Here is a 13353-nt window from a genome sequence, read left to right as displayed (position 1 = left end):
GCCAGGAATAAATTTGGAAAACCAGGCACAGCCAGTCAGTGGGCTGTTTCCTCCCCACGTAACTTTTGGCCTTGAAGCTAAGACACGTGGTTCCCTAGTTTCTAAGGCTCCTGTGTCTTTTGAGGAAGAAGGGGAGGAGAGATTATTTGAAAGCAAGGGTTCCACAGGGGGATGTCTGCCTTCAAGCAGTGGTTCTTAACATTTTGTGGGTCATTAACCAAAAGCCTGATAGTAATAATCTGATGAGAACTACTCCAGAAAAAGTAATAAAACTTTTATGCACATTGACACAGACTTCGCTTTTTATTTCTGGAGACCCTGAGTTTATGGAGTCCTCAGAAGACCATTGTTATTTTTCAGGTTAAGAACCTCTGGCTTAGAATTTTGGAAAGAATTTGTTTAAGAAATGAAGTAAAAGAAAATGAATTGGCATTTTCCACCCAGTCATTCCCTGAGCTTATGATGTTTTATTCTTCACTGTGGGAATTCCTTCTTATCCATGGGGTTGGAAGATGGTGGTTGGCCTATGAGAAGGTCTCCTAGAGCTGGCACAATTCCCACACCTGTACTTCATGATCCTTTTCCCTTTGAAGGTCAGGGGAATGCTCCGATTGGCTCATTTTCTTGAAGTCTTAAAGACTCTGGCACTGGTTGGGCCTGGTGACTTGCGCCTGTAATCCCAGCACTTTGGGAGGTCGAGGCAGGAGGATTGCTTGAGCCCAGGAGTTTGAGACCAGGCTGGGCAACATGGTAAAACTCCGTCTCTACAAAAAGTACAAAACTTAGCTGGCCATGGTGGCATGCACCTGTGGTCCCAGCTACTTGGGAAGCTGAGGTGGAAGTCTCGCTTGAGCCCAAGGAGGTTGAGGCTGCAGTGAGCTGAGGTCACGCCACTGCACTCCAGTCTGAGCAATAGAGCAAGATTCTGTCTCAAAAATAAATAAGAAATAAATAAACAAAGACTGGCAGTAATGTAGTTTCTTCTCTTAAATCTAAAGAAAATATCTTAAATTTGGATTTCTTGAATCAGGTTTTTTGTTTTTTGGGTTTTGTTTTTTGTTTGTTTGTTTGTTTTGAGACAGGGTCTTACTCTGTCACTCAGGCTGGAGGGCAAGGGCATGATCTCAGTTCACTGCAACTTCTGCCTCCTGAGCCTAAGAGATCCTCCCATCTCAGCCTCTTGAGTAGCTAGAGGTATAGGCGCACACCACCATGCCAGCTAATTTTTTTGTATTTTTTGTAGAGATGGAGTTTTGCCCTGTTGCCCAGGCTGGTTTCAAACTCCTTGGCTCAAGTGATCCACCTGCCTCGACCTCCCAAAGTTCTGGGATTATAGGCATGAGCCACCGTGCCCAGCCGAATCAAATTTTTAAGAACTGAGGCAGTTGCTAGGTAGGTTTGTTTTGTTTTTTGTAATGTTTTCTTCCCCCTGAATTTCCCCAAATGTTATGCTGTTTCTGCAGTACTATGCCCTGATCTGGAAGCTCTATTAAACCTAATATATTTGGGGGGCTAGGGCGGCAGGTAAGCTGAGCTACTAATAGTCCATGGATTGGTTGGAGGTAGGTCCCACAAAGCAAGGAGGGGGAGACCAGACAATTTACTGGCTCTCCACCTGTTTCTTTCCATGCTTTCTATCTTATTTGTCTTATCTGGCTGTACAGCTTCTCTCTGCAGAATATTTCCTTCTCTCAGAAATAAAGTATACCATTTATGGTGCATTTGTTTAGTTGTTCATTCATTACCTCCTGTAGTTAGTGATATTTCCTAAACCCCTACTTTGGGGAACAGAGTAAGCTAGGCTATAGGAGAAACATGAAATTTACAGAAGTGGTAATAGTGGGCGAAGATGTGTACATGCAGAACTTTTCTCCAGTGTGCAGGTGATCAGTCAAGTGGATCTGGTGCTTCCATCTCCTCACCTGCCATGACATAATTTGTTTCTCTCTGTCTGGACTGCTATAGGGGCCTTAAAAATGTTCTCTGTTTGCTCTCACCCACCTCCTTTAGCAAAATCTGTAATTGCTGTTACCAGAATGTCATTTGCTGCTTCAGAAGGTTGACTCGTCACTGCCCACTCTGTCAGTGGGCATGATCCTGACCACTTTGGTCCTTTACCAATTGCACTCTCTTTACTCCTTTCTCTAGCCCAGAGTACACTCTCCATCCTGCAGTGGTCATGCTTCCTCTCACCTTCCTGACTCCTACTGCACTCTTTCCCAGTGTGAAATTCTCACGTTTCCTACCAGACCACGTTCTTTTTATTTATTCATCTATTCAGCAAATGTTTCTTTAGCAAATGCTGTATGCCAGGCATTTTGCTAGGCAACAGGGAAACAAAGTTCTTGCCTTCACGGAGCTTCAGAGTCCTGTGAGGGACACAGACAAGTAAATAGTACTTTCAGTTTGGAGTGATCAGTGCTGAGATAGAAAGTATTAGAAGCCCCAGGGCACATGTTAAAGGGACAACTTGGTATTGGGGAAGGGAGAGATGTCTGGGAGATGTTCCAAAGGCAGTGAGTGACCCAGGCTATTGAAATTGAGTCTTAAGTTCCTTAGCCAAGGAAGAAAAGAAAACTGGAGCAAAACATCATCTGCCAAAAGCCATGTGTTACTGACCTCACCTGGCCTGGTGCAGCTTGCTAGTCTGCATTCCTCTTGGCATCTGTATACTCAGTGCAAACTGAAAATTTGCGTTATACTTTCTGTGGCTTTTTGAAAAATCCTTTTTCTAAAATTATGCATAAATGTTTTCTTCAACTGGATTATAAGCTTCTAGGGACCAGGTCTTCTTCTCATGCCTTGTGCCAAGTGTTCAATCTAAATGAAGCATCAGAGGCCCGATCCCGTGGCCACAGCCCTCTTAGGCTTGGGGTTTATGAAAATATTATTCCTCAAGTTTGTGAGAGCAACAGGAGGCAGCCAAATGCCTGGGCAGATGGGATGGGTACCCAGTGAAACCACACCTCCAAGCCAAAGACGGTTTAAAGCCTGAAAGCCAAGCTACAAGTTAAATCTTCGGACTTGGATTGAGAATTTATCTTTCTGTTTGGTGCGCTTTCCCCTGATTGATCCCCACCCTTCACCTATTTTACATATACCTACCCTTTCCTACTTAGTTTTCTACACTGCGATACTCACCTTTTATTGGTGTCTTTGCTTTAACCTTTTTTACATACTAACCAATCAGCATGCACTGTGCATCCTCTGCTTGTAAGACCCCAGACTCAGTCAATAATAGGAGAGAACCACCCAACTGCAGGGATGGGGGACCACCCCCCACATCCCCTCTCTTCTAAGAGCTGTTCCATCGCTCAATAAAATTCTTCTTCACCCTCCTCGCCCTTTAATGTTCAGTGTATTCTCATTCTTCTTGGGCGCTGTACAAGAGCTCGGACACTACTGAACACAGGTATAAGCAGTAACAGGTAAGCTGGGGCACACCAGTATGGCTGAGTGAGGCCCGAGTGGGGCGTCGCTGGCCAGGGGTCCCCAGCTTGCAAAGTGACCAAAAAGAAGAATCACTTGTTTGTGACTTTCAACTTTGTAAGGTATTTTAAGTTGGTACTTGGACAAGATGACTTTTTCTTTGTGTGTGTGTTTGAACAAAATGTTCCCGTTTGCAGCACTCAAGTGAGTGGTCATTGACACCAGTAATCTATACATTTGCCCTTTGGTGGTGAAATGGAGATGTTTGAGGTGTCAGCTTGCTTTGGAGAGTGTCACTAAAAGCCTTTTAAGCCTGCTTCATCACAGTAGCCCTGGGAATCAACGAGAAATGTCTCTGAGTTAAGGGCTAAAATTACAAACATCCAGTCTGACCTGATCATGAGGTATCTTAAAATGGTTCCCACTCGGCGACATTCGTACTGTAGCACTGCCTCTGTTTGTGTGTTGGCGGTCCTTTAATATTCAGAGGAAGATGCTGATGGCCAAGTTTCAGAGATGTTTGCAGAGTTTGCTCTGTGTTACATGTTTTGTTTTGTTTGAGACGGAGTTTTGCTCTTGTTGCCCAGGCTAGAGTGCAATGGCGTGATCTCAGCTCACTGCAACCTCTACCTCCCGGGTTCAAGCAATTCTCCTGCCTCAGCCTCCCGAGTAGCTGGGATTATAGGCACCCGCCACCACGCCTAGTTAATTATTTGTATTTTTAGTAGAGACGGAGTTTCACTATGTTGGCCAGGCTGGTCTCCAGTGCCTGACCTTGTGATCCACCTGCCTCGGCCTCCTAAAGTGCTGGGATTACAGGCGTGAGCCACCGAGCCCTGCCTGTGTTACATGTTTTTATCTGGATCGGTAGTTCTTTTTTTTTGTTTGAGAGGGAGACAGTCTTGCAATGCCGGCCAGGCCAAAGCACAGTGGTACACACATAGCTCACTGCAGCCTCAAATGTCTGAGCTCAAGTGTGGATTAGCAGTTCTTCATCTTTTTAGGATCATGGCCCCATTTCACCACCCAGTTAAATTTATGGAAAAGTATACACAGAGGCTGGGCATTGTGGCTCATGACTGTAATCCCAGCACTTTGGGAGACCAAAGCAGGAAGATCGCTTGAGGTCAGGAGTACAAGACCAGCCTGGCCAACATGGTGAAAATTTTCCCTACTAAAAATACAGAAGTTACCTGGGCTTGGTGGTGAGCACCTGTAATCCCAGCTACTCAGGAGGCTGAGGCAGGAGATCGCTTGAACCCGGGAGGTGGAGATTGCAGTGAGCCAAGATGAGAAGAAAAAAGAAAAGTATACACAGGCACACACAGAATTGTATATACCATTTCAGAAGGTTCCTGGATCCTCTAAAGTCCCTCATCTCCCTTCAGCCCTCGGGATCATTATTGGTTCATTCTAACAAGGTCCATATAAAATGGTTGCCATTTTAAGCTAACTGCTACCCATTGATGCTTGGTTCCTTTGTCACCATTCTGGTTTCTTTCCAGTTGATACTCGCACATGAGAAATCATCTGAGGCCCCTTACACATCTGCTAAGAATCGCTGTCCTGTACTTACCTTCCTCTCTTCTCTGGAAACAATGGATGCATATGTATTTGTTGGAGAAGTACAAATAGATGAGTTCTGCCCAAGCAGAGAAAACGCTCTTACATACTTGTGTGAATATACTTGTGCAAATAGAAAATAGAAGCTATTCACATATAGCTGTCTTCACCACTGGCCTTTTTCTGTTTTCATATTAAATGTTTTTCAGGTTATAAAGCTGCTTATAACGTAAGACCACAATTATGTTATTTAAAAAATAATGAAGCTCATGTATCCATGCTTATATATAATAGAAGGTGAAAGGAAAATACTCAAGGCACAGCTCCTCGGAGACCACAATGCAGATGTTGAGACTTTGCTATTATTTGGAATTTTATTTATTGCGAAATTGGGTGGGACAGAAAAAAGAGGGATAGGCCTTCATAGTAAACTGTGTTGCTAGCTTTTTTCTTCTGATGATCCACTGGGTATTTTCAATGGAGACGAGGAGAGGATGCATTTCAGATGGAAATCTTTATGAGCTCTCCTGTGAGCTCTCCAGCTTCTTAATCCATGGGCCCTCATTTTGGTTTCTTATTTTAATCCTAATTTATTTAGAAAGGGTAATATTTTTTGAAATGATTGGAAAACAATCAAAATTAAATTCAAGCTGTGGTGAGTAAAAATAAAAACACAGCATCCTAAGAATCACATAGTAGTGTGCCCTGGGAGTTCCTAGTTCACAAGAAGATCATGGATGTTAACCTATGAGACTTACAGAAGTCATCTAAGGGAGATGGGTCAAGAAATAGCCCCATTTTATAGGAAACTCAGCTCAGAGCCATGACTGAGGTCATGAGGCTGGTCATGGAATTGGGAGTAGATTTGACCTTCTAGTTCCCAATCCAGGGTTCTTCATGGCTTCTATGCCACTGGGATTTAGTGTAAATCTCCTTACCTCTTTGAGTCCCAAATTCCATATTCCCATAGTGTATGCTTACTTCCTGTGCTTCAGAGTTATTTTAAGATTCAAATTCTATAATGTATGCTTCTCAAAGTGTGATCCCCCAGGCCAGCAATGGCAGCATCTCCTGGGAACATGTGAAAATGCAGATTCTCAGGCCCCATCCCAACCTGCATCTGAAACTCTGGGAGGGACCCAGCAATCCGTGTTTTAGCACACCCTCCAGGGGATTCTGACTCACATGAAGCTTGAGAACCACTGATGACATGTGAGATAGCATTTTGAAACGAAGAAATCATTACAGAAATACAAGATACCTTGTTTTAATGGAGGTAAAATGTATATATGGTGAAACATAAAGATCTTAAATGTGTAAAACTGAATTTTGATATAATCACTGCCCCAGTGAAGATACAGAACTTGTTCATCCCTGCGTAAAACTTCCTCTTGCCTCCTGCCATCAGTCCCCACCCAACTTAGGCAGCCAATGGTTAAGGACAGACTATTCCTTAGAGAACGTAAGAGAACTCGATGATGGGTTCAACATAGAAAGAGCAATGTCTGTGTTCTCTTATTCTTTCACTATTTGCAGGTAATGCTCCTTTTAAAATTACCAACCATATTTCTGTGTTCTTTTTCAGCCCATGGACCAAGCTTCTCTCAAAAACAGCGATGTTCTTGTCCTGACAGGGCTTACCCAGATCCCCACTGCAAACCCAGATGGCATGGTGGGAGAATTCTGCAGCAACCTAGGTGTGCAACCATCTCTCATCTTATGTTGGATGCTCTATCTTGCATTTATTTTACAATAATAAATATACTGGCCGGGCGCGGTGGCTCAAGCCTGTAATCCCAGCACTTTGGGAGGCCGAGACGAGGTCAGGAGATCCAGACCATCCTGGCTAACACGGTGAAACCCTGTCTCTACTAAAAATACAAAAAACTAGCCGGGCGATGTGGCGGACGCCTGTAGTCCCAGCTACTCGGGAGGCTGAGGCAGGAGAATGGTGTGAACCCAGGAGGCGGAGCTTGCAGTGAGCTGAGATCCGGCCACTGCACTCCAGCCTGGGCGACAGAGCGAGACTCCGTCTCAAAAAATAATAATAATAAATAATAATAATAATAAATATACTATTTTACAATAATGCGGGAAGGAGTGCTTACAGGGTAGCAGTTGTCAAAGAAGGGAGGCAGTACATCTTTGCAAATAATAGCACAGAAAAGAGTGTTACACTTTGAACTCACAACAGCAATACAGTGAACAGATATATATATATATGTATGTATGTTTGTTTGTTTGTTTGTTTGTTTGAGACTGAGTCTGGCTCTGTCGCCCAGGCTGGAGTGCGGTGGCCGGATCTCAGCTCACTGCAAGCTCCGCCTCCCGGGTTCACGCCATTCTCCTGCCTCAGCCTCCCAAGTAGCTGGGACCACAGGCGCCCGCCACTTCGCCCGGCTAGTTTTTTGTATTTTTTAGTAGAGACGGGGTTTCACCTTGTTAGCCAGGATGGTCTCGATCTCCTGACCTCGTGATCCGCCCGTCTCGGCCTCCCAAAGTGCTGGGATTACAGGCTTGAGCCACCGCGCCCGGCCTGTTTGTTTGTTTTTGAGACAGAGTCTTGCTCTGTCACCCAGGCTGGAGTGCAGTGGCATGATCTTGGCTCACTGCAACCTCCGTCTCCTGGGTTCAAGTGATTCTCCTGCCTCAGCCTTCTGAGTAGCTGGGACTACAGGCATGTGCCACCACACCTGGCTAATTTTTGTATTTTTCATAGAGACAGGATTTCACCATGTTGGCCAGGCTGGTCTGGAACTCCTGACCTCAGGCGATCTGCCCACATTGGCCTTCCAAAATGCTGGGATTTCAGGTGTGAGCCACAGCACCCAGCCAAACAGGTATATTTTTTCCCCACTAATATTTGATTGGTTTTATTCTTTCTTCTTTTGGAGAAAGGCTAAATTAAGAGAGGTATGGGGCATTTTCTACCTGTAAGAAATTTATTTTCCTTCAGATATAACTCAGTAAATCTGAGTAGCTGGGACTACAGGTGCACACTACCGTGCCCGGCTAATTTTTGTATTTTTAGTAGAGATGGGACGGGGTTTCACTATGTTGGCCAGGCTGGTCTCGAACTCCTGACCTCATGATCCATCCGCCTCGGCCTCCCAAAGTGCTGGGATTACAGGTGTGAGCCACCGTACCCAGCCTCTCTTTCTCTTCTTACGAGGGCATGAATCCCATCATGGGGCCTGCACCCTTGTGACCTCATCTAAACCTGATCACTTCCCAAAGTCCCTGCCTCTCTGTACCATCACAGTGGGGGTTAGGCCTACAACATAAGAATCTTGTGGGGGACACACACATTCAGTCCGTAACAGCTAAGTTAATGAGCTCAGACCTTCAGCTCTAGCAACTTTAAGTGATACTACTTCTGCTCTAGGAAGAAGAAGTGGTCATCTTCTTATATTTACATGGAAGGCACTGTTCTTAGAAATTTCACTTGGCCATGCTAATAAACATAGTCTGTTTTTGTTCTTTGATACTAACCCAAAGGTAATTTATTTTTACCTTAGAAAAATAATTGGACTAATCTCAAATAGTCTTGGTTTGTATGTTTGTTTATAGTCTAGAATCATCTACTCGAAGAACTTTAGGCTTGAAAGGAACCTTACTTCTAATTCAGTCTCCCAAAGTGGGGTCCACTAACCACATTCCTTAAGACCAATGGGATTACTTATTAAAAATGCAAATTTGGGGGCCCTACCTGGTAAGTCAGAATCTCTGGGGAAAGGAGACACCCAGAAGAAAAGTTCCATTTTCAACATATTCTCTGACATTTTCCATACAAACTGAAGCTTGAAAATTACTGATCTCATTCATTCTTTTCGTGTAACGGATGCAGAAACTGAGGTCAGGGAAGGTTGTAGTGGCTTTCCTGTGGTCCTGTGGGTTGGGACAGAGGTAGGATTTGAGCCAGGCTCTTGAGCTATGACCAGTTATGTTGATTTTCTCCACTGTACCCTACTTTAATACCATACTCTAGCAATAGCAAGTCCACCAGCACTCAAGTTACAGCATCTAGGTGAGCCTAAGTACTTAAAGTATAGGGGATTTTCCTGCAGACAAACGTTAATGAAAGAAAATACTACTAACTCCTGCAGACAAATATTACTCAAACAGAAAAACTTGGCCTATTTCCTTATATGTCATTCAGCCATGTTCAGAGACTGAACAGAGACAAATCCAGCAAATTTTTGAGCAGGATCTAAAACAGGAAGGAGCTTGGAGGCTCTGTCCTGAAGCTCTGCTGCCATTGGTAAAAACCCAGACCCCTAATCACATGCTCTATTCCCAGGGACCTAGATTAGACAGTGATGAGAAAATCAGTATCAGCCTATAGCATCCCCTGCTTTGATGTGTTCTTCAAAAGAAGCAGGTTATTAGACAGGCGAGTGAATCATAAAAACAGAAGTCGGTAAACAAGTGCAAATCTTATTTTACAAGTTACAGTCTATAACACTGCCCTCTTGATACGATGTTTTTTCTCCTCTGGCATCCACTTTTCTAGCTCTGACAGTCCGGAATGGAGGAAACGTGTTGGTTCCCTGCTACCCTTCTGGAGTGATCTATGACCTCCTGGAGTGCCTGTATCAGTACATCGACTCAGCTGGGCTCTCCAGCGTCCCCCTCTACTTCATCTCCCCTGTGGCCAACAGTTCACTGGAGTTTTCCCAGATCTTTGCTGAGTGGTATGTCAGTAGTTTTTTTCTATGGATTTTATTTGATTCAGGACATTCAAGCAGTAAGAATAAAAATAATCCTGTTTTTTCTCACATTACTATGGAAATTTCATTTTGTTGTTTTTCTTTCTGTGATAAGATTGCATTATTAAAAGCCAAAACTGTGGCATTGCTAAGTTTAGAATAATAGTTGTCAAAGAGGGAAGCATGTAAGGCAGAGACTTACCTTAGCCCAGCACTTTCAAAATTGGTAACAAAAATCTTATATACTTCTCAAATGTCACCCTCTGCCTGTTACTCGGTGAAATGACATTCTAAAAGTTAAAAAAATTTTTCAAGCCCAAGCTCATGTTGTCTAAAATGTATAGTACCAAATCTGAGAAGAAAAACTAGATTTTTTAAAGTTGCAATAGTATGATATTTGACAAAATTTTATTACATCAGAAAATTGATCAAATCCTAGAGTTGGCAAAATATTAAACAATATGAAGTTAGTGAACCTTTTTAGAGTTATTTAGATGCATGTTTGAATGTAACTCACCTGACCAAAAATAAAGGGAGAAGTGGGAAATAACTTGTACAATATCCCAATGGTGCCTTAGAATGGTGCTTCCCAAACGTTCTGGGACTGTGACACAGGCAGTCTAGGGTGCATTTAATCCTTTTAGTCGTGAGGTAACCAGATAGACACAGCATGTACTGAGTTTCTAATTAAAAAGGAATTTGTGCATCACCTTCTCGTAACATATTCAATTATGCTGCTCCCAACCCTTGCTTTTTTAAAGTACTTTTTTCATTCCCTTCTGTGGTCTTTTTTTCTAAACCCCACCTGTGTTTAGACTCATACAGGCTTCTCTATCCTATGTACAAATTATTCTTCTCTGTAGCGTTTTTTTTCTGTTTGTTTATTTTAAGACGGAGTCTTGCTCTGTCGCCCGGGCTGGAGTACAGTGGCACAATTTTGGCTTACTGCAACCTCTGCCTCCTGGGTTCAAGCAATTCTGTTTCAGCCTCCCGAGTAGCTGGGATTACAGGCACCCGCCACCATGCATGGCTAATTTTTGTATTGTTAGTAGAGACGGGGTTTCACCATGTTAGTCAGCTGTTCTCAAACTCCTGACCTCAGGTGATCCACCTGCCTTGGCCTCCCAAAGTGCTGGGATTACAGGCGTGAGCCACTGCGCCCGGCCCTTTGTCACTTTTTATTGGTACCCAGTGAATTTTATCCTTTGTGAACAGGGTCTCATTTTTCCCAACAGAGGAAGGTCATCTTGAGTAATGAGCAGTCTACCCTCAGTATCACTTGCACATTTCATCAGTGTGCTCTGAATTTCTGCTTCCAGATCCTTAATAAAAATACTGAAGAAGATAACTCCCTGGGCCAGCCCTGTGGGCTTCTGTGCTTGGATCCCAGCAGGGTGTGCACTCTTCAAGTCCAGTTTTCACCCACCACATATGTTTTATGTTGTTGGACTATTTTATTCAACAGAAGGCGAGAATACAAAAATGAGAGGAGGTTGTTTTTGTGTTTCTGGTTTTTAGATATTTGTTAGTTTCTAATATACATGTAATATGTGTTTACCATAGAAAAAAATTTAAATTACAGAAGATAGTTAAAAAAAAAAAACTGACCCCGGCCAGGCACAGTGGCTCACACCTGTGACCCCAGCACTTTGGGAGGCCGAGGCGGGTGGATCACCTGAGGTCAGGAGTTTGAGACCTGCCTGGCCAACATGGCGAAACCCCATCTCTACTAAAATACATAAATTAGCCGGGCGTGTGGTGGGTGCCTGTAATCCCAGCTACTTGGGACGCTGAGGCAGGAGAATCACTTGAACCTGGGAGGCAGAGGTTGCAGTGAGTCGAGATCACGCCTTTGTACTCCAGCATGGGACAAAGGGAGACTTCATCTCAAAAAAAAAAACTGACCCCATAATCCTGCTATCCAGAAATAACTTACCACTCTTAGCATTCTGATGTATTTATTTTTCCTATATCAGTATCACACTGAATATTTAATTTTGAATCTTGCTTTTAAAAATTAAATATTAGAGGCCAGGCACAGTGGCTCATGCCTGTAATCCCAGCACTTTGGGAAGCTGAGGTGGGTGGATCACGAGGTCAGGAGATTGAGACTATCCTGTCTAACACGGTCAAACCCCATCTCTACTAAAATTACAAAAAATTAGCCAGTTGTGGTGGCAGGCGCCTGTAGTCCCAGCTACTCGGGAGGCTGAGGCAGGAGAATGGTGTGAACCCGGGAGGCGGAGCTTGCAGTGAGCCGAGATCGAGCCACTGCACTCCAGCCTGGGTGACAGAGCAAGACTCCGTCTCAAAAAAAAAAAAAAAATTAAATATTAAAGCATCAAATCTTTAAGAACATAAATTTTACATGACTACATTATTCCATCATTTGTACATCATTTGTATATAGTATGATGTAGTTAACTATTTCTTACTACTGGATGGAAGGGCTTTTCCCAATTTTTTTGCTTTTCGTAACAAATGTTCAATTAATATCTCTGTATATATGATGACATCTTTTGCTTTAGGTAAATTACTAAAAGTAGAATTACTGGAACAAAGGGTATAAATAGTTTTTAATGCTTATTATCTGAATCTAAATTGCTTTCCAGAAAGATTTTTCTGTAAATCGTTCTCTTCTTGCCCATTTACTTGTTAGAGGTTTTGTACATCACTCATACATTTATTCGAACTCCTTATATATGTATTAAGGATATATTTAGGTAGACTTTTTTTTCTTATTTTGGCACATTTTTGTCTGTTTTTTTTTTCCAATTTTTAAATAATAAACTTACTACTTTGGAATGATTTTAGATTTACAGACAAGTACACAGATCGTACAGAGGGTTCCTGTACACCTCTTACTCGGTTTCCCCTAATGTTGATGTCTCACGTGACCATGTTCATTCATCCAAATTTTTAAAATAACGTTAGTACCTTTTTTTTTTTTTTTTTTTTTTAATAAAAGACGGAGTCTTGCTCTTCTCGCCCAGGCTGGAGTGCAATGGCACGATTTCAGCTCACTGCAACTTCTGCCTCCTGGGTTCAAGTGATTCTCCTGCCTCAGCCTCCCAAGTAGCTGGGATTACAGGTGCATACCACCATGCCCAGCTAATTTTTATATTTTTCAGTAGAGACAGGGTTTCACCATGTTGGCCAGACTGGTCTCGAACTCCTCCAGGTGATCCACCCACCTTGGCCTCCCAAAGTGCTGGGATTACAGGCGTGAGCCACTATGCCCGGCCTAAATAACATTAGTACATTATTATTAACTCTGATGTTTATTGTGATTGCACCAGTTTCTCCACAATTTTTTTTTTCTTTTTTTTTTTTCCTGTTCAGGATCCAATCCAGGGTCCCACATTGCATTTAGGCCTTTGGTTTTTTTGTTTGTTTTTTTGCAATAAGTTTTTTTAGTGTTTTATACTGATTATTTTAGTCTCTTTTGCAGTTTCTTCTGTTGATATTATCTTTAGAAAATTCTTGCCTGATAGGTGTCACATGGCTAAACATACTTTCTTTCAGTTTTATTGTAGCTTCTTACTTTCTTTTTTTATATCATCCCTTAACTATTTTATCTGGAATGTGTTTTAGTATAGAGTATGAAGAGAAGCATTAACTTTGTTTTTTTCCCAAACAGTCATGTAGTTAC

At 42.7% G+C, this 13353-nt stretch overlaps 1 protein-coding gene across 9 annotated transcripts in view; it reads left to right on the top strand.

Annotated features, from left to right (window-relative positions):
• INTS9 (integrator complex subunit 9) overlaps window positions 1-13353 on the top strand; it is a 125576-nt gene that overhangs the window by 87824 nt on the left and 24399 nt on the right. For all 9 annotated transcript variants that reach the window (XM_031669933.1, XM_031669936.1, XM_021942816.2 and 6 more), the window contains 2 exons: window positions 6578-6689; window positions 9506-9686. In XM_031669933.1, coding sequence (XP_031525793.1) covers window positions 6578-6689; window positions 9506-9686 — 293 coding nt within the window. The remainder of the gene's footprint in view (window positions 1-6577; window positions 6690-9505; window positions 9687-13353) is intronic.

Source organism: Papio anubis, chromosome 8, assembly GCF_008728515.1.
Source record: "Papio anubis isolate 15944 chromosome 8, Panubis1.0, whole genome shotgun sequence".
Lineage (NCBI taxonomy): Eukaryota > Metazoa > Chordata > Mammalia > Primates > Cercopithecidae > Papio > Papio anubis.
The sequence above is the reverse complement of the archived record's forward strand: the minus strand, read 5'-3'. Positions and strand labels throughout refer to the sequence as shown.